General features: G+C 44.5%; 1 protein-coding gene across 7 annotated transcripts in view; it reads left to right on the forward strand.

Moving 5' to 3' along the window:
• Window positions 1-25,983, forward strand: part of ENTPD6 (ectonucleoside triphosphate diphosphohydrolase 6) — a 39,554-nt gene that overhangs the window by 12,403 nt on the left and 1,168 nt on the right. For 4 of the 7 annotated variants that reach the window (XM_043604733.1, XM_043604730.1, XM_043604731.1 and 1 more), the window contains 12 exons: window positions 216-536; window positions 2,135-2,211; window positions 4,524-4,667; window positions 5,835-5,910; window positions 6,570-6,605; window positions 7,507-7,595; window positions 8,395-8,474; window positions 9,127-9,191; window positions 20,136-20,237; window positions 22,753-22,893; window positions 24,532-24,588; window positions 25,770-25,882. In XM_043604733.1, coding sequence (XP_043460668.1) covers window positions 245-536; window positions 2,135-2,211; window positions 4,524-4,667; window positions 5,835-5,910; window positions 6,570-6,605; window positions 7,507-7,595; window positions 8,395-8,474; window positions 9,127-9,191; window positions 20,136-20,237; window positions 22,753-22,893; window positions 24,532-24,588; window positions 25,770-25,882 — 1,272 coding nt within the window. In that variant the 5' untranslated portion in view covers window positions 216-244. The remainder of the gene's footprint in view (window positions 1-215; window positions 537-2,134; window positions 2,212-4,523; window positions 4,668-5,834; window positions 5,911-6,569; window positions 6,606-7,506; window positions 7,596-8,394; window positions 8,475-9,126; window positions 9,192-20,135; window positions 20,238-22,752; window positions 22,894-24,531; window positions 24,589-25,769; window positions 25,883-25,983) is intronic. The other 3 variants (XM_043604735.1, XM_043604736.1, XM_043604737.1) reach the window with 2 other exon arrangements.

The raw sequence follows: 25,983 nt of genomic DNA on the forward strand, positions 1-25,983 counted from the left end.
ACTGAGCCACCCAGGCACCCCCTCTTCTCTTCTATAAAGTGGGCTCATACCTTCTAGAAGCTCTTTGAAGACCAAATGAAGCTTCTCATTCCAGGCAGAAAAATGCAGACCAGTTTCTGGCTGAATGTTTTGTCTCCGAGCACAAATGTTTGTCTGACTCGCCCTGGAAGCTTGCTAACATGTTTTTCCTGCTTTCCCTCCCTTTTCACCAACAGCTTCAGCACAGTCCTCAGCAGATAGAGACATGAGAAAAATACCAAATAATGGGAACCTGAAGATGACAAAAGTGGCTTACCCTCTGGGGCTGTTCATTTGCCTGTTCATCTATGTCGCCTATATCAAGTGGCACTGGGCCTCCGCCACCCAGGCCTTCTTCAGCATCACTGAGGTAGCGTCTGGGGCCCGGAGGGGCCAGCAGGCTCATAGTCCTCTGGGGACAGCTACACATGGTCATGAGGTTTTCTATGGCATCATGTTTGACGCAGGAAGCACTGGCACCCGTGTGCACATCTTCCAATTCGCCCGGCAGCCTGGAGGTATGCTGGGCAGAGGGCCCTGGCCATTCACTGCATGGTTCTCCTTGCTCACGTCAGAGCTCTCGGGATCTCTTCTACTTAGAGACAATGGTTTATCAGCATGTGGGCTGGATGCCCTGCCTCGGACTCATCTGGGAACTTGTCAAAAATGCAATTCCCAGAGAAGCTGGCTCCGGTGTGGTTTGGGGCCCAGGAATCTGAATTTCCCTGGAGCACCAGACTGTCCATACTCACACTAGCATCTGGTGACCACCTCAGGGCAACTGAGATCCCCAAGGGTATTGGGTGGCCTGTCCTGTCCCAGTGTTTACCAGCATGTCAGATGACTAGGACCATGACTTAAGCCAGAAGCTGCATTGGGAGAGGTTAAGGCAGGAAGTTGCCCCAAACTCAGACTGGTATGAGGCAGCAGTCTGGGTAAGTCATGAACTGGCACGGACCTAGGACCCAGGCTGACATGGTGCTGCCCAGTGGGTCCAGGAGGAGAGGGGGGTGACAGACGAGAGTGGCCTCAGCAGTGCGGAGGGAGCTGGAGTCTGAGCCCCATCAGCTTTGCTTGCTAGGGTGGGGATCACAGGCTTCCGGCAAGAAGGAGGAGGGAGTTTGTGTATGTTCACCCCCTAACTGCTCCTGTGGAGAAACACAGTCACTGCCCAGCTCTGAACTCTTTCCCTCCCCACTTTGATCTCCTTCTCTAGCGCCCTTTGTACCCTCCAGCTCTGAGGGCCACCCTCCAGCTTCTAGCCACTGAGTGTTTTCCCCCTGACTGCTCAGTAGGTCTGCTGGTCGTGTGTGGTTCTTTGCTGACCCTCGAAACCTTTTGAGTAGACACTGTTTTTGAGCTGGTGGCAACAGACACCATTAGTAGTTCTCTTCAAAACTGTTGTGGCATGTTTTCTCTACTCTTCATCTGCTCTATTAATTAACTCATTTCAGTAGCTAAAGTTTTATATGCCAGACCTACATACTTCCCATAATGGTTTTGAAGCTTTTAAGACAATTCATATTCAGAATGTAATCCTTCAGTAGCCATATTCCAGTATTTTATCTCTGGAGAGACATCCTTTCAAAAAGTTCTGTCCCTGATTTTTCCTCCTGGGTCTTCATGTCCAAATTTGGACCAGCATCCCTTGGCCACCAGTGTACCCCTGAACACTCCCTTGCTATATGCTCATGAGTCCAGGCCCCTTATGGTTTAAAAGAAGGGAAAAAATAAATGTTCTTTCAGAACCTGTACTACATCCATCCTAGAACAGAGAAATGATTTTCATGTTTGCAGTCTGGAATCATCTGTCCTGCTCCTCTGTTAATTTCACGAAAACCATGTTAAAATTTAGCACTTTAGATGGATACAGTTTTGTATATAAATTATACCTCAGTAAGGTTGACTAAAAAAAAAAAAAAAAAATTCTGACCAAAGCCTCAGGTGTTAACATTCATCTTGTTTATCTGAACTAAAGAGGCAGCATCCCAGTCACCCTGGGATTGGTCTGATTTCAGGCGTCTGCTTTGAAAAGGGCAGCAAGCCATTGTTGTATATATTTATATATTTGTGTATATATTTGCCGTGTACCTTTTTAAACATGTTTCCCCCTTAGAAACTCCCACTTTGACCCATGAGACCTTCAAAGCACTGAAGCCAGGTCTTTCTGCTTATGCTGATGATGTTGAAAAGGTAATTATTTTCTCTCACATCTGTTGTTCTTCACATTTGTCTTCCAACTGTATAATCTGTTAAAGCCAGCTCCCTATCTGTTGAGTGCAGTAGGCCTTCTTCACAGAGAAAAGCATCTCTGACAGTACTAACCTGGGACATCTCCTGCTGTTTAGAATGATCAGTTGGAGGAAACTGGTACTGCACGTGAGGCTCAAGGAGGGCTGCTGCCCCCACCCTAGGGCCTTCCCCCAGCCAACACACATGCCACCCAGAAGTCTTAGTGTGGTTCAAAAACACAAAGCCTACAAACTTGACAAAAAGCATTATTTGAGGGGCGCCTGGGTGGCTCAGTTGGTTGAGTGTCCAACTTTGGCTCAGGTCATGATCTCACAGTTCTTGGGTTCAAGCCCCACTCTGCTGACAGCTGAGAGCCGGGAGCCTGCTTTGGATTCTGTGTCTCCCTCTCTCTCTGACCCTCCCCTGCTTGTGCTCTGTTTCTCTCTCTTTCAAAAATAAACATTTAAAAAAATTGCTTTAAAAAAAAAAGCATTATTTGAGAGTTTGTTTTTGTTTCAGTTCCTCTGATTGAGGGTGACAAAAGTTGACTGACACAAAAAATTGAAGTTAAAAATGTATTATGTAAAATCCACAAAACCAAGTAAGAGTGAAAGATTTATTTAAACTGTCAAACAATGATTTTTGTAAGTTTGTAGCTTTTATATTTTTTGAGTCCTTAAAGCTTATAGCTGCACTAATACTGGACACCTGTATTTCCACTAAAGCACTGATGAAACGGACTAGTTAGTCATATACCTATACATGCCTTTTGGCTCAAATATGTCTTAAAAGCTGATGTATCATTTTTGCCCACAAGTGTCTCTTGATCTCAGTGAAGTCATACCCTGCTTTCCTGTGGCTTGGTTAAAATTGAAAACAAGGGGCGCCTGGGTGGCGCAGTCGGTTAAGCGTCCGACTTCAGCCAGGTCACGATCTCGCGGTCCGTGAGTTCGAGCCCCGCGTCAGGCTCTGGGCTGATGGCTCAGAGCCTGGAGCCTGTTTCCAATTCTGTGTCTCCCTCTCTCTCTGCCCCTCCCCCATTCATGCTCTGTCTCTCTCTGTCCCAAAAATAAATAAACGTTAAAAAAAAAAAAAAATTTAAAAAAAAAAAAATTGAAAACAAAACTGAAATGAGTGATGCTAGAGTAACCATAAGGTTACACATGATTAAATTAGGTGTCTTTAGAATAAACTCATAGGACTTTTAAACTCTTATTTGTTTTAGTAGGCAGTACACATTCAAGTGGGACATATTTCACAGCTTCACAGGGCAGACAATGAGAACTCTCCTCCCTCTCTAGTCCCCTCCAGGAGAGCTGGTGTCCCTGGTTTCTTATGTGTCCTTCAAGGGCTAGGTGATATACCTATGAACAAATACATCTATATTCTTCCCCCTCCCCTATTTTTACAATAGAATGGCATTCACATTGTTACATACTTTGTTTTTGTCCTTCAGCAGTATAACATGGAGAACATTTACTATCAGGATATGAAGAGCTTCCTTGATTTTTCTGGCAATGATATTGCAGTATGTGTGGGCACATTAAATTACAGAACCAGTCCCCTCCTGAAAGACATTTGGATAATGTCTAACACTTTACTCTTAACGGTATAAGGCTGCAGTTTGTCACCTTATATGAACTTCATTACCCACACATGCAAGGGCATTTATCTCAGATGAATTCTTACAATGGGATTTCTGAGTAAAAGGAATGTATGTTTTCTTGGACAGACATTGCCAAATTGCCCTCCCCCACACCACCCCACAGCATTGTACCTATTGATAATGCCCAGCAATACTTTACCAAAGTTGTTTTGCCACCTATGCACTGACACAGGGCCGTAGCCAACTTTTGGACCTCAAGCATTCTGGCAGGTGTAAATGATTCCTCTGTGTAGTTATTCATGGGATTTTAGCACCATGAGAGATTCCCCACAATGTCCAGGGGAATCACAGCTCATCTGAGGTCACCCACTGGGGGTTGGTGATGGGGGCTGGGTGGGGTTTTGGTTGCCAGAGTATAGAACAGCAAGACCCCTATTGTGTGTGTCCTTATCCCACCATGCTCCACTGCCAAGGGTGTTTCTCTGTACTCACTTGGTCCCTGTTGCCCCTCACACCCACCAGCACCACTTAAGTCATTTTCTGCCAATTTGGAAAATTAGAAGAAAATGTATTTATGAGTTAATAAAACCAAAAGGGTTGGGGGAGCATCTGTGACCCTGTATGCTGATCTTTGACAGATTCTACTTTACTTTTACCACCTTCACAGAGTACTTCGGGAATTCAGGAATTACTGGATGTTGCTAAAAAAGACGTTCCTTTTGACTTCTGGAAGGCTACCCCCTTGGTTCTCAAGGCCACAGCTGGTTTACGTCTATTACCAGGAGAAAAGGCTCAGAAGTTACTGCAAAAGGTGATCTTATCCATTTACCCCTGGGGGGGGGGGGGGGGGGGGCGGAGGTGCATAGCTTATGATATCTGGAAACACCAAATATTCAGCCATTGTCCAAGCAGTCAGACGGGCTATGTAGAAGCTTCTTGAGGAGGAAAACACATCAAAATGTTAACAGCATCACTTTTAGCTGTTTGTGTTTTCTAGAATGAATCTGTTGTGTGATAACAGCAACTTTGTTTTAAAAATACATTGAAGCCTTTTGAAGGGCTTCCTTCCATGCAGACTTGTTCCTTGTAGAGGGATGTGGAAGCCAAGTTCCTGACATTTCATCTCCAGCCTGCTTGTTCTCATGGAAATTGCTAGTTTCCCTCTTGGTCTGATCCACAGATGTAACTGCTGAGGAGGCCTTTTAGCCTTCTCCGGCCCTGTTCTTTTCTCAAATGGCCAGGATTGTCCCCAGAACCAGTGGCAGCCCTGTAAAGGGGCTCTGGACCCTATCTCTAACAGGTGCCTGAATGGTTCTTATTGTCAGGCACATTAGGGAAACTGCTCTCAACAATGTGGTCCCCTCATCCTCTGTACTGTTTCTAAACTATGCAACTGCTAAATGATGAATTTTTGCACATTTTTCAAAGTCCCTTATAAAAATTACCTTGCATGCTCAAGTCGGATGGTGGGCCACAAGTGCAGTTGGAATGTGCAGAGTACTGAAGTTTCTGTGTGTCAATACTTGGTAAAAAAAAAAAAAAAAAAAAAAAAAAAAAAAAGGAGAAGGAAATACACCCAAATGCAGCTGCTCCTCTGCCTTCACCTTCCCTCTGTGGGACTGTCTCCTGAGTCCCAGGCTAAACTCTGCCTTGAGGGGTTTCTTGTCCCTCATCTCTAGTCCTAAAGCTGGGCAGTGTTTGGGGGCCCAGTAGGCTCAGGATGCCCCTGAGCAATTCTAGCCCAAAGTGGCTTGAAGACAGGGCTCTTCAGGGTAGCCTCTGCCTCTGCCAGCCCAGAGAGTAGATTAAGGAGGATACCACTTGCCAAGGATTAGAGAAATTTAAAACAAGAGTTTTGTTACTTCACAGCAACAGCTGCCGTCCTTTGCTGTTTTGTCACCACCTGCTGAAAACACAGCATATTTGGGAACTTTGAGTCTAGATTCTGAAGGATAAAGACATGTCTCTTTACATTTAGGTGAAAGAAGTGTTTAAGGCATCGCCTTTCCTTGTGGGAGATGACTGTGTTTCCATCATGAATGGAACGGATGAAGGTAGGGTCTCCCAAGCTCTCTGTCCCTCGAGACAGGCTGTATGTAGGGCTGCTGTTGGCTTCCGAGTGGGAACTTTCTCCTTGGTCAGACACAGGCAAACAAAAATGGCAGTCCCACTCAATTCACAGTTCTACTGTCTCAGAGGATCTTTGTGGGCCAGTGTTAGAGATGGGTTCTCATCTTGACCAGCTCCAAACTTGGCACAGATGAAGTTTCTGAAAACAAATCCTCTTCAGTTTTAAGAACATTTAGAGAGAATCCCCACTTGCTACCCTATTTAGAAGTTTGCTGCTACATTGTTATTGCTAAGAGAGAAAAGGTCAGGTTCCTCACCAGCCCCTGATTTTAAATATGACCAGGGGAGGGGAGAGCAACATTTGGTTCTCTTCCAAAAAGTGGAAGTTGATGATAAAGAATAGGAGGGAGAGATACAACATTTGACAGAGTATTTATTGTTTTAGTGTGGTGTCTTCTAGAACAGTCTTCCAGAAGCTGTTGGTGACTTGATGACTGATGCCTCTTCCTGTAGTTGGTCTGGAGACTGAGGAGTGATGAGTGCTCACTTCCAGCTCCTGGAATCTGAAAGTGGTCATTTGAGTGCATGTGTTGTTTACAGCATCTCAGGTTATTCACATATTGTCTGTGACCCTCTCTTATAGGCGTTTCAGCGTGGATCACTGTCAACTTCCTAACAGGTACATTCCTCCCCACCCGCCAGAATCTGACAGTCCACAGATGCCATTCTTGACAGCAGCAGCCTCATTTCTAGTCTTTAACCCCTTAGGGTTCCCCAGTGTTGCTACCCAAAGTAGGGTGTTGGGATGGGTTGGGGACTCATCAGGGCAAGCATGGAGCTTGCAGATAAAAATGCTAGGAAAACCAGCTTCTCTGTAGGCTTGGTTTTCACCAGCATGGTTCCAGCCTCTTGTCCTGGAGCCACACCTGCCTGGGACCCTGTTCTCTCATTTCTTAGGGAAGTCCTGAATAAAACCAGTCATGCTTTCACATAGTAAATGTGGTGTATGCTCATCACCTTAGAATTGAATTCCTGTGCTGTAGACAGAACAGGGAACAAAAACATTAGTTCTTGGATCGAGGTGGCAAATTGTTGTTATTCTTAGATTATTCTCAGTACATGTTGATTTTTGTCTCTTTATTGTAATTATGGCAAAGACAAGCGCGTGTGATGCATATATGAAAAGGAAAGAAGCTTTGTGGCAGGATTTGCCCCTTGGGGTGGAGAACCATGTTAGGGGCCAGATTGGGAGTGCTGAGCTAGGGGAAGGCATGCCTCTGGGCATGAAGGGACATCATGGAAGTCTGTCTCTGAGGGGTGAACAGTAGATAAGGGCAGGCCCCACTTCTCTGCTGAAGATCAGTGTCATCCTATATTGTTAAAGCCACAGCCAGTGGAGCCACGTTCATGTCCCTTATACATGTAGTGCATCCTTCCATAGAGATTGTTAAATACAGCTGTTTTTCTGTTCTTCTTTTCACTGAGGGGCCTGGCTCCTAAACTCTTTTTACTTTTTTGGCTGTTCTGGTCTAATTACTAACGCAACAGTGCTATTTTGGTTTCTATTCACTATGCTCCAGGCAGTTTGAAAACCCCAGGAAGGAGCAGTGTGGGCATGCTGGATTTGGGTGGAGGGTCCACTCAGATCACCTTCCTTCCAAGAGTCGAGGTAACTGGTCTCTGTCACCCCACTGTGGCCCCTACCCCCCCTCCAAGGCTGCCTGTCCCCAAGAGTTGCAGCCCCTTAGGGGAGGCCCATAGAACTGGAGCCTCTGGGCCTGTGTAGTCAGTTCCTGTCCTGAAGGCCAGAGTCATTCACAGTTAATGCTTCTTCACTTGATTTTAACTCTGCCCGGGGAAAAAAAATGGAAATTTGGTCTTCAGTGGAATAATAAATTAGATACTACCTGGAACCCTTTGGGCCATAGGATGTGAGATGCTCCCCTTCCCCACTAGGGCAGCCAGAAAAGGGGCTATTAATTAGGGGGCCAGTAGAGCTTGAGAGAGCTCAAGCCCTGTGTGATAGACCTTATAAAGGAGATAAAAATGCTCTCAGTCAAGACCATAGTTAACTACAGTGCCTTCCTCACCAACCACTTTATTATTATTCTTAGTTTTCAGTGGAAGAACATTTAAATTCACTCATAATTGTCTTGATTGGGCCATACTTGTCAAAATGGAAAATATTACTTATAAGGAGGAAAAACATAGTTTTTCATTTTGGACATTTTATTTTTCATTTGCTTGTTCCAAACTCTTTCATAACATGTGACTTAACAAAAAACTAATTTAATTGAATACATCTGTGAATACCCTGGTCTTTTTCTTTTTCTTTTTTTTTTTTTTTTTGGATATGTATTTATTATTTTTTTTATATGAAATTTATTGTCAAACTGGTTTCCATATACCCTGGTCTTTTCAAATGAAAGACCAGCGGGAAGGATAGTGATCCTCACATTCTTCCTCAGGACACCCTCCAGACCTCCCCGCCTGGCTACCTGACGTCACTCCAGATGTTTAATCGGACCTACAAGCTCTATTCCTACAGGTTTGTTTTGGGAGTGGGGGCGGAAGGTTGCCTGTCCAGGAGTTTGGCTCAGCCAGCCCTGTGCAGTGGCCAGAGCACCCGGTCACAAACAGGCCAGGCCCCAGAAACCCCTCTGCTAGATGCCCCACTGGAGGCTCTCCCTCTTCCTCCTCTTCTTCCTCCCTGCTATTCCTCCCTTCTCCTGCCTTCTCCCTGCTTCATTTTTCAATTCACCTACAGTAAAATCACATTTCTCTTTTTTGTGCTTATTCTCCTCTGCTTTGGAGGAGGTTTCCAAAAGGTGGGAAGAGCCCATGGATTGTGCAGGAATTTTCTCAGCCATCTATTTACTACGTGGCACCTTTAGTAGATTATTGGCATAAAGCACATGTGCTCCATAAAAATCAAGGTGCATCTGTGTTGTTCACTGGTGCCCACAGCTCCTAAGCAAGCTCTTGTCAATTAATAGGCTTTCATTTGTTGAACTAAATGGCCTGAACTCCACAAAGAGAGGCTTCTAGGAGCAGAAAATCTGCTGCCTCGGCACAGGTTTCCTCCCTCTCCCACTTATTTTGGATCCAGGCTGGGTGACCATACTGGAGGTGGAGTTGAAGATGGCACCGAGCGCTTCCTGTGGCAGGCCAGTCCCTCACCTAGGATTTTCTTTCCACAGCTACCTGGGCCTCGGATTGATGTCGGCACGGCTAGCAATTCTGGGTGGCATGGAAGGGAAACCTGGTGAGTGGAATGAGAATTCAGAGCCCTCCTTGCTCAGCAGCCTTCAGGGGCCCTTCAGGAAAGGTGCTCCCACCCTCCGCCCTCATAGTAGCCCGCTGGGCCCTGGGAGACTGGGAGAGCCCAGGAGGGATGCATATGGAGGGATGCACCCCACATCTTGTCAGTGGGCACTCTGATGGTGATGAATGGTGATGTGTTTTAGCTGTGTACATGCTAAGTTATTTTTCAAAAGGAAGAGATGCTAGTGAAGTTATTTCTCAAACACTGAGCTGGGGGATTTTAGCCAAGAAACTGTATAATCATCACCTTTGTTTGGAATGGACTGGTTTTTAAGGATCTGGAGGGAACATTATTCTTCATGACAGTACAGGAGGGACCATGAGGAGGTGATTCTGAGGCTGCTGCCTTGGAGCTGGGGTTGAATTCCCTTATTCACAGCAATTCTAGTCTTGTGAGAATGTCCCTCCATCTTCTCTTGCTCTGTGAAGGATCATTAAACATGGGCTTGGCCCTTCCTGCAGACATGGCATTGGACTAGAGATGGAGCCTATGTCAGGTCAGGATGTTTCCTCCCAGGCCTTTTCTGATCTTCTCTGAGTGGCCTGGCTGAGGAGAAGCCTGGTGCTGGCCACCAGGATACATGAACTCTTATGAGGTCTTAGGAGATCACTTAGGAGACACTTAGGAGTTTCCCAATTTGGGGGGCACTAATTTGATGCTGGCATTGGCCTCTCTTTACTGATGGCATCGATCAAGGCCCAAAGGCCTTGACCCATGCCTCTGGTCCAGAAGTGTGTGTGTGAATGCACACCTGTGTTCCAGCCACAAGCCCTTCCCTCAGCCCTGCCGCTCCCTGCTCCACACCCGCTCCCCTCCATAGGCCTAGCACTTCTCTGCACTTCTTCTAAGGGCCTGGTTGTTCTGACCAGGGTGGTAATGTTCAGCAGGAATTTTTGTTTTTCACATACATCTTATTTCAGTTGACTTATTTCAAATCCTAGTGTTTAACCTTATTATGGTATCTATCCCCTTTGTTGCAAACCAGAAACATGTCCATGTCTCAGGTATACCTGCAGACTTTGTTCTGGGACCAGAAAACACCTATTTAGCCAAGAAGAAGAAGGCAGGTAGCCTTGTCCATGGCTAGCCTTGGAGTCCTGTCATCTGCATGAAGTGCCCACTTGGGACACATAGGACTGTAACACCTGCCACGAAGGGTGTGGACAGCTCCTGCCCCAGAGGAGTCCTCTCCCTATTGTGTTATCTGTTGCTGCACAACAAGTACACACCAAACTGGTTAAACAAGCAAACAGCAGTCATTGTTGTATCTCGTGATTGCACAGGCTTGAGCTGGGCAGCACTTCTTCTAGGATCCCTAGGGTGTTGTGTGGTGACACCTGTGGTGTCTGGGTGAATGTCTTGCAACTCAGTGCTCCTCCATGTGGCCCACCCCCAGCAGAGCAGCCTGCATTTCTCCCTAGCAGATCAGGAAGGAAAATGCCCTGAAGTCACATGCCATCATATCCTGCACATTCCATGGGTGAAAGCAGCCCCAGGCCAGAATCAAGGGCAGACATAGGGACTCACTTCTCAGCATGCACATCCTCGAGGGGTGGCATCGTGGGCCCTTGGAGGCCAACCACCATGCTTCCTTTCCAATTTTTTTTTGGAAAAAAAACCTCAGGTTTTGTCTTGTGGGGCAACACAGATGCATGGCATGATAGCATTGTCTTGGCCCTGCCAGGTTACTCACTGCCTCATTTGTCCATAAAACCAAGTAGTGTTGGCTCCCCTTTTATTAGCATGGTTGTGACAATTGACTGAATAGCACTTGACCCAGTGCCTGGAACCCTGAAGCCCCTCAGTGCATGTAAGCTTGTGGTGGCTATGTTTCTAGAACTGATGAGGTTTTGCTGCAACTTCTGTGATAGAAAAAGTCTTTGCCTCCCCTAGTTGACCTGGAATCCTTCCACAGGTCAGGTCTAATCTGGCAAAAAGAAGCATGTTCCTTTAGCTCTCCGATGCCTTCATTACTAGTATTAGGAAAATTTTTTCTTTTGGTCTATTAATTAAATTGACATAAGACAGATTAATAGGAGAAAAATTTAATTATGTACGCACAGGACTCCATAAAAATATGATACCCAAGGACAAGTCAGGCAATTGAGGCTTACGTGCCATTCTGAGCTAAGGAATAGGATAGAGGTCTAGGGCCTTAAAGGGAAAGAGGGCACAGTGAGGTCTGCGCAGGTCCCAACTTGTTTGGGGTTTGGGGCTTGGGGGTTACTATTTGCCTCATAAAGCAAACTAGAGCATTTGTCTTCTGGGAAGACAAAGTCATCTTCTCTGAAAAACCTGCTATATAGTTGGCTTTGGCATCTTCCAAGAATAGGGAGGCGGGGATTAAGGCCTCATGAGTCTGGGTTTTCAGCTGAGGTAGAGAGGGAAGATAGTGCTTATACCCAGAAAGTCCATAGTTGGGTATAGTTACCTCTAGGACTCATTACTGTTAACCCCGCCTGGGCTTCATGACAGTCACAGAAGTGGATTACTTAATAATAAAATAATAACAGTACAGTTTAAAAAGGTGAGGGGGATGGGCATTCACATGACAATAGGAAGTACAGATGTTGGGTCATTAGATGTGTTTGCCCTCCCATACGGAGGTCATTCTTAACAACTTAACTCTGGTAACAGCTCTCTTTCTGGGCTAGACCCCCTATCTAAATTCTTTTAGTATTTAAGAGAAAGGTAAAAGTTTTTCTTGAATCTTCTGAGTATTGATTATCTTTAGCTCAAAACATTCCACATGCCAAAGTGGCATATTTTGGGGTCATCTATTCAACTCCCTGTTAGTCCTACCTTTGAAATTTTTCTAAGAAGTTTCACAGTCGAGAACTCAAGCTAGTAGATTGTTCCATATCACTGAACCAGGCTCTTAGTCCTGATAATGGATGGGTTCAGTTAGATAGTTGTGTCTCATTTCAGGAGGCAGTGATGCAGGTGGGCACCCAAAGTTAGGCCTGTGGTGCCAGAAATCAGGTATTTAAGTAAAATACATTTCTGTGGAAATAAACATAGTGGCTAATGACTGGCAGATTGTAATCCTAGTTTCTCTTCTGAAGGCAGCCATTTGAGAAGATTTCTAGATGTTCAGCTTGAAGCACCTTCAGACAGAGTGAGGGCAGACAGCGACAAACTGATAGGTTTTCCTGTTGCAGTTTGAATGTCTTTGGTGATCTTTCTGAGTGCTCCACACAGCAGCCGGCATGAAGATTATCCATATGTGAGCTGTTGTGATGATTCTCTGAAATTTATATCCAATTGTCCAGCCTAGGTTTAATGGCTTCAAAAAAGGGCAATTTAGCTCTCAATGATTCCAAGTCAGAGGTGTAGGAGAAAAACTGGAAATGTTAGTTTGGAGAGTTATAGCCAGCTATCCGAGAAGAGTAGAATAATGAGGCTCCAGTCCAACTTATAGGCAGAAGATAAAACCTCAGAGACAGCAGGAGTAGAAGTGTATACTGTGGTTTCTACTAGCCACCCCATTTCTACCAGAGATAAATGCAGTAAGACTAATTTGTTTGCAGATTAAGTTTAGTTTCAATAAATTTGGTCTGATTACTTGCATAAGTGCAGCAAGAATAGGGATTGACCATCATATAGGCTCTTTTAATCCTCTTTGCTGGAACTTTCATAAGGAATCTCAGATTGAAGTTTTTAAAATGGCCTCTTGAAGCTAGAACCATCAAGCCAAGGCCATCAGACTTAACCTGCAATACCTATAGTTTAGGTGAATTCCTCTTTTCTTGAGGTGTCTAAAATATCATAAGGTTCCTGCACCTGCCAGAAAACATTTACTCACCTGTAAGCATGCTAGGAACCCTTCAAGCAAGATATCAGGCCAGTTTTTTCAAGGTGCTTCATAGGCTTCATAACACCAGCCTTAGTTCCTTAAAATTGTCTGATCATGTCTGAGCTTACACACATCCTTCTCAAATATGACATTCTAGTAAAAACCTTGGTAATATAGCCAGTGTTTCCAGTTGTGTTCTGGAGACTCAGGAGAATGGATTCTTACTGAACTTACACATGTAACTATATTGCCATGAAAATAAGCATATTCAGTAAGTTTCCAAATTCTGGAAGTATCAGATAGGGAGAAAAAGTAATTGTTTCATCTTTGTTCACAAAGGTATATCTTACCAAGTTGTTGATAGCTTAAGAAAAAAGAGAAAAAATGTTTCCTTAAATCTGGAAAAACAAGGGCACCTGAGTGGCTCATTTGGTTAAGCAGCCAGCTCTTGGTTTCAGCTCAGGACTTGATCTCATGGTTTGAGTTTTGAGCCCTGCAACGGATTCTCTGTCTCCCTCTCTCTGCTCCTCCCTGATTTGCGCTCTCTCAAAATAAATAAATATATTTTAAAAATTTTTTTTCTAAATCTGGAAGAACAGAACAGGCAATATTTCAAACAAAAACTCATAAAAATTATAATGCTCCTTCTCAGTTTATTCAGTTCCATGTAATTAGTACTTGTTTCCCTTAAATCCCGTTTTCTCTTTAGCTCTAGAAATTCTTACCCAGCCCGGTTTTATGATCATAAAGTTATCAGAAACCTGGACTTGTCAAAAGTCCTTTTCTTGAATCTCCTTGAAGGAAAGTACTTTTGTAGGAACACTTTTGCAAGAGTAAAAATAGTAACTGTAAGTGACTATTAAAATACCCATTGTCAAAGATCTGATGAGAGTTCATTGTAGTGGAATTGACAAAGAGGTCTGGTTATTTCTGTGGTGTGCAATATTTTAAGGTAACAATTATGACACAACATTATACCAGGACATACCAGAATTTTAGGAATTTCTTAACAATTTCTATAATATGTATGTTAGTAACATTTACTCATATGTTATAATCTAAGAAGGCTTATCATCACTTATCTGACATGCTTTCCAGGTAATTTAACATAACAAATAAACTCAGTGTAACATCTCTTTTTATAGAGAGAGCGTATCTTTTGAGATGTTATCTGTGCCCTCTTAAAAATCTCAAACTTAGTTGGAGGCCAAAAAAGAATTCATTTAGAATTTGATTTTGGAAATTTGTCAAAAAAACCCACAAGATTTGTACACTTGACTAATACAAATTACTGATCATTATGAAACATTACTTATCTGTTTAACCAAAGTGACAAAGGTAAAATCCTTTGGGAGGGCGAAACAGAAGGTTACATAGTTGTGAGCAAAACTGGTCAAAGACCTGATAAAACAAAATTATTTTGATAAAACATAATCTTTGTTTTTTGTAGGCTGGTTACTTAAAAGGTAACAAAAAGCCTTTCACGGTCTTATCAGGAGCAGGCCAGTTACTAGTCCCAGAAAACTTTGTCCTTTTAGTAGGTGAAAGAACATTCAATTTTGGTTTCATATAAGTACACTACTGATTTTAAAGCTTCATTTTATAACCTAAATAAATTCATTCAGTTTTAACCAACTTAACCACACAAGGTAAGATTTTATCTTTCCAGCTTTCCATTTAATTTGTCTTTATTCTTCTCCTGCCCGTTTGGAAATAACCAGTTTTACCTGAAACAAATTTACTTTCTTTCTCCTTAACAAAAATGCATCTTCATACCTCATACCTCTTCTTACTGAAAGCACATTTTACTGTCTTTGCATACAGAGTTGTTTCCCTTATTATTGCTAGTAATTTTAGTTACATATATTAATTAGAATTAACTCTTAAAACCCCTAAGAAGTTAACAGTTGTAAACTATGTCACACCAGCATTGTTTAGATTGGCAAACTTATGAATACATTTAATAATTTCTAGGGGTGCCTGGGTGGCTCAGTGGGTTAAGCTTCCAACTTTGGCTCAAGTCATGATCTCACCATTTGTGAATTCGAGCCCCACATCAGGCTCTGTGCTGACAGCTCTGTGCTGGAGCCTGCTTCACATTCTGTGTCTCCCTCTCTCTCTGCCCCTCCCCGCCCAAATAAATAAACAATAATTCTTAGAGACATCTGCTTCCTCATAGCACAATTTTTTTTTTCAGTATGGCATAAGATATGTTTACTCATGATCCAAATACCTTTTAGTTCTTCTGAAAAAGGAAATAAAAGTGTATAAATCTATGTTCAGTAATTAATGTTCCAGTATTTTCTCTTAATTAGAAATGGTCTGGATAGTCAGTGAATTTAACTTAAATCATCATTTAGCAAAAGTTTAAAGCTTTAGCTTATCCAAAAGATTTGGGAAAATTTTTTAAGTACACATACCATAAAACATAATTATTGCGGAAAAGTTCACCTAAAAATCTCATATACTACTTGTATCTATTTAATTTACTTGTTCTTTTTTTTTTTAATTTTTTTTTTAACGTTTATTTATTTTTGAGACAGAGAGAGACAGAGCATGAACGGGGGAGGGTCAGAGAGAGAGGGAGACACAGAATCTGAAACAGGCTCCAGGCTCTGAGCAGTCAGCACAGAGCCCGACGCAGGGCTTGAACTCACAGACCGCAAGATCATGACCTGAGCCGAAGTCGGACGCTTAACCGACTGAGCCACCCAGGTGCCCCAATTTACTTGTTCTTAACAACTGTGTTTAGACTGCTTTATGAGACCTTAGACAAAGTCAGCCATCATCCCAAGCTATTTTTCTGGCTGATAGATTTTTGTAAAAGATGGCATGAGCTTATTTGACCTTAAGTAAATCAAGGTGGAATAAAAGTGATATAGTGATATTCATAGTGATATTCATATTTCATACTAGTAACTTTTTTTTTTTTAATTTGAGAGGAAGAGAGAGAAGCTTGAGCAGTTTTCCATGCTCAGCATGGGCTCAGTCCCACAATCCTGAGACCGTAACCTGAGCTGAAATCAAGAGTTGAGTCAGACACTCAACCACTGAGCCACCCAGGCACTCTGCCATACTGATTAACTTCTGAAGACCTGCCTGTTTTAATCAACAAACTTAAACTAGTTTTTATTTACTAAAGGTTAATACTAGATCACATTAACTTGAAAACATTTGGGTTAGTTTCTTTTTTTTTTTTTTAAAGATTTTGTCTTTGGGGTGCCTGGGTGGCTCAGTCAGTTGAGTGACTGACTTGATTTCAGCTCAGGTCATGATTCCAGGGTCATGGGATCAAGCCCTGCATCTGGCTCTGTGCTGAGCCTGGAGCCTGCTTAAGATTCTTTCTCTCTCTCCCTCTGCCCCTCCTCCTCTCGCAAGTATGCATGCTCGTTTTTTCTCTCTCTCTGTCTCTCAAAAAAAAAAAAAAAAAAAGAATGAAGTATTTTATTCTTTAATTTTTTTAAAGTAAATTCTATGCCCAATGTGGGCTCTAACCCATGACCCTGAGATCAAGAGTCACATGCTCCACTAACTAAGCCAGCCAGGCATCCCTAGTTTCTGTATATTTTTGAGAATTCAATTTATGTAAACACTTCATTTCTTTAAGCCAATTAAATAGAGCTCTCTTACAAATTAGTTTTGTTGACACCATTTGGACATAGAAGATATCACCCAATTACAACACATACATATAGAATACATAAACATATCAACAGATGCAAACTGAGACCTTACAGTTTCCATACACTTAAAATTTCGTATGAGCCCAAGTTCCAAGTGACCATTCCCTTTTTTGTTTTACCTCCCTGAGTTTTGTACTTTAACACTTCAATTTCAAAGGCACAAGGAAGAATGCATGTTGATGATAAATTGAGGGGGAGAGGATTGGTGAAAAAGAACAGGTGAGCTTTGAGCTGCCTGTAAAGCTGCATTGTTAGTTTTGCAAAGATTTGTAAGACAAGGACAGTTCTCAATTCTTTAAAAGAATTGGGTTGCAGCTTAAATGATATCATAGTTTGATCCACCCATCCAACTATATTAATATGTTTATATATATATGTATTACATATATATATGTGTATGTATATATATATATGTGTATATATATATATATAAGAGCTTTGTAGTGTTTTAGGAATAAAACTTTTTATAGAGGCTTCAGAAGATTTTTCTTTTCCTCTGAGAACATAGTTTCATTTTAGCCTAGGGGAAAAGACCTAAAAAATCCTATCAGTCTCTGAATATCATTTTCCAGTCTGGCCGGTCTCCAGCCACAGAGCTATTTAAAAAAATCTTTTAAATGTCTTGGCAGTTTTCAGTCTGGACAAACAGCAGATGTTTTCCGGGATTAATGCAGTATGCCTTTGTAAAGTCTATATATAGTATTTTAACAAAGGCCTCCTTTCTGAGTGCACATTTCAATCTTGGACCTTCATCTTAGGAAGAAAAGCCTATCATCCCCTAACATCAGCCTTCAGCTGATCATTTATAGGAGGTCCTAGGAGAAATGCTAGTCATCTGTTTCCTTGGGTGGGGGCGGGGGCTTTCAGGGAGCTATCTGGCTTGTCTGATAACTACAATATAACCATGGATGGGAAGAATGCCCCTTAGCACCCAAACAAGGTCCCTATGAGTAGGGTTGTAAATGGACATTAATCTGGGATTTTCTTTTAATTTGGTAGAATCCAATGAAAGTCAAGACTTTCAAGGCCCTTCAAGGGCTTTACAATTTTAAAAATCTGCTATCTAGGGATGTGAATTATTTGGGTGGGAATCTAGGATGTAGCTGTAAAGGACATTGCACAGGAAGGCCTAAAGCTAGCAGAGCCTGATTATAGCAAGGAGCTTTCTGTCTAAGCCTTATTGTCTACTTTGGGTGCTACTGTTAAATTTGTTTTTTGGCTTTTAGTATTTATATGAGTAACTTGTATACCCTGGGCGTAGAGATCAGGCCAGAGTGCTCTCTGTAAATCTTGTAGGGAAAGGGAAGCTAAAGTAAGCAGTTCAGTGTTTAAGGGATTTTCTGGGGAAGGTGGACGAGTTTGGGAGTTAAGGGAATTTGCTGAGGAGACAGGGCCAGATTTTAAGAAATTTATGTTGGATGGGGACTTTCATTTTTGTTTTAAGTCTAATTTCCTTTCTTCCCCTGCCCCATCTTATTAAAGGAGTCCCTAAAGCTTAGCTGTTACATTTCTTCATGTCTGTTTTTTTTTTTAACTTGGTCTTTCTATAGGTACCAATAAGACAATTATTTAGGATAATAATTGAGAACTCTCAAAAATATTTTTCTTTCTTTCAAATATTATCAATTCAAAGGATTCATTGGCCATTGGTGAGCAGGATTTTTATATTAATCTCAATAGTGACTCAAACCAAAAAGCCGTTCTATGGCTTAACCATGAACACAAGAAGTGTCCCAAAAGATGATGGGCCCTTATAAGATCCAGAAAGTTTACTCCCAGAAATAGTCTAAGAAAGTAAAGCCTTTTGTTGTTGCAAGCAGTAAGAATGATGCATGAAAACCCTTTCCAGTTCCCCATGAGAACATGAGGCACCTCCAGTCACACACCTGCTAATCAGATACCAGGTAGGCACTGCTAAAATGGGACTTTTTCAGCACTGACAAAACAGTGAAGGTTGAGATGACAAAAACCCCATATGGACCAGGACCCCTGTGACAAACTCTCCTGAGAGCTGGCCTGGTCAGACAAAGAGTGCTTCTTGTGACTTAAAGTCTCGGAACCACAGACTACTCAGCTAGCCACCGAGATGCATGTGATGTGTACAGAGAGAATATTCTCACTGGTCATAAAGACAAGCTCTCAATACATAAACAAAATGAAAGGAAAGCCCCTTATAGGCACATTAACAGCTTTAGCTGAGCCTTTGGTGTCTCAGCCAAACTGTACCTGAGAGGGATGTGTTGCTGGGTTAGAGATTGTGAAGTGTTTTACAGAGTACCTCGTATGGCAGTTTTCTCAAGGTTCACAGGTGACCTAGTGTCAGTCTGGCCTGTTTTGTGGCTAACTCATCCTAACACAGGAGTCTTTGGGTTAGACAGGGAGCACTCTGACAGCTTTTAAGTGCTTGACCCATGCCTACCTGTTTTGTGGCTTTGGCTTCCAAGATGTCCCCTAGCAACTTCTTTACCTCATGTGCATATTGACCCACAGCAACATTTGTCTAAACAGACACTAGTCTGGTGGGAACTGTGAACTCAGCAGGCTTATAGGACCTAGGCTTGCGTTCTACCCTGTGGTCTTCCTTCTTATGACAAATGATGACAGACGAGAGAAAAGCAGTGACCATCTCTGCAACAAAAAGGATCAATAAAAAAGTCAAGAGTGTTAATAATAAATCTTTACCAGAGTCACCATACCCAAGGAACTTGTACAAATATTTTCTCCTGCTAATCTAAATTTAGAAGGGTGGGGGGAGATTTTCACCACTCATTTCCACTGGACCCTACAGGCAGAGATTCAGGAGCCTGACAAAATTCGTACCTTGTGCCACACCTGTCAGAAGTCTCAGGATCTCTCAGCTGCAGCAGCCTCAGAACAGGCAGTTTGCAGCCAGTGAAGTTTTTCCTGGCTGGCTCCCCAACTGTTGGGGAGGAAAAATTTTTCCTGCCCTTCTAGGTTCTTCTGGCTAGTATATTAATTAAATTGACATAAGAAAGATTAATAGGAGAAAAACATTTAATTACAAATGTATGGGAGCCCCAGAAGAATATGACACCAAGGACAAGTTGGGCAATTGAGGCTTTGTGTCATCCTGAGCTAAGAAATAGACCAGGGGCCTGGGGGCTTTAAAAGGGAAGAAGGTGATTCACAGGACACAAGAACAGAGGTTTGGTTATTAGATGTTTGCCCATCCATACAGAAGTCACTTAGATTAAAATATCTCTGGTAACAGCCCTGTTTCTGGGCTAGACACACTATCTAAATTATTTTAGGTAGTTAAGGGAGGTAAAAATCTTCCCCTCACTAGCCTATAATCCTCTGTGTTATAGGCCTGTTCTCAGGAGAATCCATGTGTGCCCCATTCTTACTGTGATAACGTGCCTTTCTTATTTCTCTTTATTTCAGCTGAGGATGGAAAGGAGTTGGTCAGTCCTTGTTTGTCTCCAGGTTTCACAGGAGAGTGGCAACATGCTGAAATAACATACAGAATTTCAGGACAGAAGGCAGGTATGGTGGACTTCTTGTTCATCAGTGGTTTATGAGGGTTAAGATCCACAGCCTTCCCTCTCTTCTGTACCTTCTGAATACCTCTCAGAAGCAGAGAGGCTGTTGCCAAGCCTCATTCACAGACAAGCCCTCACTTGCCCATGAAATGGAAGCATCTCTGTGAACTGTCAGGGCTGCAGGAGGCCCTTGCCAGAACACACTGGGAACTGTTGGCTCCCATGGGGTCTCTGCACAAGGCTCCCTTGTCTGTCGCCACATACTTTCTTCCAAAAGACTGCACTTCCTAACAAGCCTCCAGTGAGGAAGGACCTGAACATTCTACCACTCTTAAGACAAATGGCCAAGTTGGGGCTGTTGGCCCAGTAGCAGTGTGAGCTTATCTCTGAAAAGAGGGAGAAATGGCTTCTTCAGTGGAATCAGTTCCCTCCACCTATCACCTCAGGCTGCCTGGTGAGCACAGGAGAGGCTGATCCAGGTGGCATAGCCCCCCCAGCCTGTGACATTGGGTGTGCTGTCTTACCAGCCTGACCCCTCTTGCCCCACGTGGTCTTCAGTTGCTCTGTGCTCCTTTAGTTTTTGCTAAAAGAAACATTGAACTGTTTCCAGGCTGGACATAATGGGCATGAGGTTTGTCTGTCTTTGGTGACAGAGCTATTTCTACTCACATTTCTGACACCAAATGTGGGCAGGGGAGGGGAGGGAGTTCCCCACACCCACCAGTTCTCCACACATGAATAATTCTGTTCAGACTCACCCCGGAGTTAGTGCAGACTGCAGAGGTTAAGGGCTCAGACCTGCGAGGCTCCCCTCACCCCCCTCTGCTTCAGATGCAGATAGCAAGTCCTGGGCCTCCTATACTTCTGACCAGCTGACTACAAATTAGGGGTTCCCACGAACCACCACCACCACCCCCAAATAATTTGCCAGAATAGCTCACAGAACTCAGGAAGGCAATTTACATAATATCACTGTTTTATAAAAGGCACAAGTCTGGAACAGCCAAATGGAAGAGATGTATAGGGCAGGGTGTTGGAGAAGGGGTGTGGAGCCTCCATGCACTCCTTGGGGACACCACCTCCCAGTACTTTCATGTGTTCACCATCCAGGAAGCTCACGGAACCTATTTAGGGCTATATAAAGCTTCACTACACAGGCATAGGTCATTAAATCATTGTCTGCTGGTGATTAACTCAAGCCCCAGCCCCCTGCCCTCCCTGAATTTTGAAGGGTGGGCTAAAAGTTCCAACCCTCTAATCACATGGTTGGCTCCTCTGATAACCAGCTCCCATCCTGAAGCCACTCAGGGACCCACCAACAAGAGCCCACTCATTCACATAAATTCAGGTATACTTGAGAAAAAGGGGCAGATTTATCCTGAGTAACAGAAGATCTTCCTCTTATCTCCATTCCTCAGGAAATCCCAAGGGTTTTAGAAGCTGTGTCCAGAACAAAGACCAAATATATGTTTCTTATTATTGACCATGGAGGTCACCGTCTCAGCCAGCTGCTCATGCACATCCTATGCGTCAGGCCCTGTTGCAGCCACTGGCATACAGCTGACATTTCAGTGGGAGGAATTGATAAACAAGAAAGTAACTTGAAGAAAGAAACAGAAGGGATTGTGGGGAGGGGGAACCTGAGAGGAAGATAACTGTTTTAAATATGATGGCCAGGGAAGGCTTCATGGAGTGGTGTTTGAGCCAAGACCTAAAGAGATGGAGAATAAGGCACACAGATGATCTAAAGCAGCAGTTCTCCAGGCCAGAGGAGCAGCAAGTATAAAAGCCCTGGGATGACTGCTGTGTTTAAGGAATGAGGAAGTGGAAGTATGGCTGTCCTGACAAGGGACAGTGGAGGGAAATGAGATCCATCGGACAAGGACAAGGGGAGAACTGGCTGGAGCTGCTTTCAGGCCATGGGCAGGTCTGTTGGGAGAGATGGGAAGCTGAGTCCAGGGGTGGGCTATGGGATATCCACGTTTGATAACCTCTGGGGCTCTCTGTTGTCCTTCTTCCGAGCAAGGGGTTAATTGCCAGCTGTGTGAGCTTGGCAGGCTGCCTGTTAGGCCTCAGTTTCCTCATCTGTGACATAAGGAGGGTGCAGGTCCCACTTCCACAGTGGCTGATGGGATAGCCTGCATGTTCAGAGCTCAGTAAGGGCTAGCAGAGAGTAAACAGTGTGAACTTGAACCCATTGGGCTGCATTAGGACAGCTGTGTGTGCTGAGCCAAGGGCCAATGTCCTTCAGGGTTGAGGACCACACCATCTCTGGCCACCTTCATGCTTTGGGTTTCTCTCCCTTGACCTGGGCCCACAGTGCTGTGGCTCCTGAAAGTTTGCTGTTGATATGTGTGGTGTTGATGAGCACCCTGACTCAGGGTAGGTGCTATGCAGGCTTTTTGCCCTGCCACACCCTCCAGGTCAGGGCCTCAAATCACTGGACAGAGCCCTGGGGGCTGCGTGGCCCAGGTGTTGAGCCCCCAAACTGCTATCTTTGTGCTTCTCCTTTGCCTCAGCAGTGAACCTCCATGAGCTGTGTGCCAGCAGAGTGTCGGAAATCCTTCGAAACAAAGTGCATAGAACAGAAGAAGTGAAGGATGTGGATTTTTATGCTTTTTCCTACTATTATGACCTTGCAGCAAATGTTGGCCTCATAGGTAAGGGTGGGGCTGAGGTGTGCAGAGGGCCCACGGCAGAGAGTAATCATGTCATCAGTGACCCTCACAGCTGGAAGTAGACAGGAGGGCAAGTGTCTTGTCATCCGTATAGGCAATAGTAAGCCCCCTTTTCAAAAATAAAGCAGGTTTTTGAGCCACTTAGTAATACAATGTCAGTGCAAAAACAGTTACTTGCTGTTGAGTTGTTCTGCTCTAAGGCAGAACTGACGCACCTGTGTAACTCAGACCCTCAGCCATTCCTGCCTGGCCCCCAGGTCTCTAGCTGAGGGCGCCCTTGGTGACATGGCCATCTTTCCCCATCTGGCACCTAGGCTGGCATGGGGAGGGGTCAGCCCACTGACCAGCTTCAGGAGCTTATGGGCACTGTGGCGTCTCCAGGCTCCCTGAGCCACCTGCTGCCTGGGACCAGTGTGGAACACTACCACCCAAGGGTGGGTAGTCCAGGTGGAAAATGACCTCTATTCACCCTTTGCTCAGGCCCCAGGTCTCTCTCTCTGGCATAGAACAAGCTACCTCCTGGTAGCTGGCCCTATGGCCACTTGACCTGCCAGGCCTGAGGGCCCCTGCAGGCTCCCTATACCTGGAGCAGCATTAGTTGATCCCCACTCTCCTGACTGTGCCACTGGCTGTGGACATCACAATGCTCAGGGCCTACCACACACAAATTTGGCCTGGCAGCACACTGGGGGACTCCACTCTCCTAGGCTGGCTTGAAGAGACACCTCCCAGCATCACCTTATCACTGGCTGCAGGTTGCCCTTTCCCTAGGGGACCAACAGCCTCCCAGAGTGACCTCGGGAGATGCTGGCCTGTTCAGAAAAGCTCTTCCAACTCCCTTTTGTGGTTACACATGGCTCTGAAAGAGCTGCTTAGGTCTGTTTTCAGAAATGGTATCCATCTTCAATGTGACATTTGCTGACTGAGCAAATGCCCAAAGTCAAGGAAAATTCAGCTCACTGAGCAGCTGCCCCCTACGAAACGTAAGTGTGTGGGATATCTCAAGGCCCTTCTTTGAAAAGTAGAGGTTTTGGGGTGCGTTGAAGAAACAATCACCAATCTTGAGAGTTGGGAGACACAGCTGCCATGCCTCCCTCCCTAGGAATGTCACAGAAGGCTGGGGCCATTCCCTTCTGGAGAGCCCTGTAAAGTCTCTCTGACCATTTGATCTAAGACCTGGCAAACCACTATTTGACTTTTTTTATAGAATTTTTTTCCACATTCATAAAATTGATACCAGAATACCATTGCTGAACTCTGGGCCACAGCTTGAGAAAATGTATCCAATTCTTCCCTTTTATTTTTTTTTTTAACTTAAAATTAAGAGATTGCCCAGTCTCTGGGGTCCAAGGATCCTGGTGCCTTTCCTCTGAGGGACCCTCTAAGTCCCATGATTGTGCTAATCATCCCCATGTGGTGTCCTGCATGGAACACCTACCCACCCCCAGCCACGTCACTTTGGACAAATGATCAGTGCATGGGAGGGCCACTGCCCCACTTGCAGTCAGCCTGGATACGCCGCCTTACATCATCCTCTCATGGGCACCAGCCTCAGGGCATTGGTGGCATCACTGCTTCAGGAATGCTGGTACAGACCAGGTGTTTGGTCTTATCCCACAGATGTGGAGAAGGGAGGCAGCCTCGTCGTGGGAGACTTTGATATTGCAGCCAAGTATGGTAAGTGATGGCTGCACTGCCCGGGTGAGAAGAGCCAGAGTGGGAGACAAGGACCCAGTCCCTCTGTGTGGCAGATGTACCTTGGTGCTTGTGAGGCAGTACTGAGAACTTCTGGATTTAGTTCCTGATTCAGCCAGGCAGATGAGTGTTCAGAGGTGGGAGAGGGTGCTTGGGGTCACTGTGCTGGGCCCAGACCACAGGTCAGCCACATCCTGTGTGGCCACGGCAGGGGGAGAGGGGAGCCTCAGTGTCCCTGGCTGTGATACGGCATATTTCTAGTTCTAAGGTTGTTAGAAATGGACTCCCTTGATTTCACTGTTTCTGACACCTCTTCACTGCAGTTCAGGGATTTCCCCTGATATTGTCCCAGCAAATTCACAATTGTCACACCAACAACCCCTGCACAGCAGAGCCCAACATGTAGGGAGTGAAGAGCTATTCCCCTTGAGTTTGCAGGTAGCTGACCCAGCAGTCCCCCTTCCTCTCCTCCTTTGTCCATCACACTCAATCTGGCTGGCTGGGGTGTGAAATGAAGGCTGTCTGTAAATATTCTGCTCTTTGGTTGTTGTTAATTGCAGATCAAAAGAGTTAAACTTCATATGTTTCTCTATAGAAAGTCCTTTCTCCCCTTCCCCTTCAAAGTGGCTTTTTTTTTTTTCTTCAAGTTTTCTTGTCACTTAGGGGTTTGTCATGACTCTTCAACAGGAAAAGGTTCTGAGCAGAATTCTGGGAAGGCTATTGGTAGGTTTGTTCATCCTCCTTGAGAATAAGAGTAGAATGTTCTGAGCCAGATTTGTTGGTGTTTTCATTCTCCAGAAAGCCCAGATCCACCCCTGAGAGAGGTATCTAGAAGTCATGGGTGCAGAGCTATGCAGTGTGAGACTTTGGCCTTAGGCCCATGACACCAAGACAAGACACACAAGTCCCTCTTGGTCTTGGAGGCCAGGCCCAGGGGAGGCTGGTTAGCTTTGAGACCCTACCCTTTGGTGTGCTCTTGGCAGATCACCTTCCCACTCTGGGCTACAGTCTTTTCTAAATCACTGAGAACCTGGGGCCAACATAGAGCCCTGTGAAGGGTGGGCACCTGGGGTGGGTGGAGTCTAGTCTGCATAGAGCCCCCCCATCCCACCCAGGAATGAACCACTTGGAATCTGATTGGGAAAGGGCTCTCTCACCCCCAGTGTGCAGGACAGCGGAGACCCATCCTCTAGGCAACCCCTTTCTGTGCATGGACCTCACCTACATCAGCCTGCTGCTCCAAGAGTTTGGCTTCCCAGAGAACAAAGTGCTGAAGGTAAAGACTGTCTCTGGGTGCTCCTGTGCCCTTTATGACCCCAAGGGCTGGGGGTACTGCTTCCAGCCTCCCAACCATGCCCACTCTGTGCCTTCCTTTGT

The sequence above is a fragment of the Prionailurus bengalensis genome, chromosome A3 (assembly GCF_016509475.1).
Source record: "Prionailurus bengalensis isolate Pbe53 chromosome A3, Fcat_Pben_1.1_paternal_pri, whole genome shotgun sequence".
NCBI lineage: Eukaryota > Metazoa > Chordata > Mammalia > Carnivora > Felidae > Prionailurus > Prionailurus bengalensis.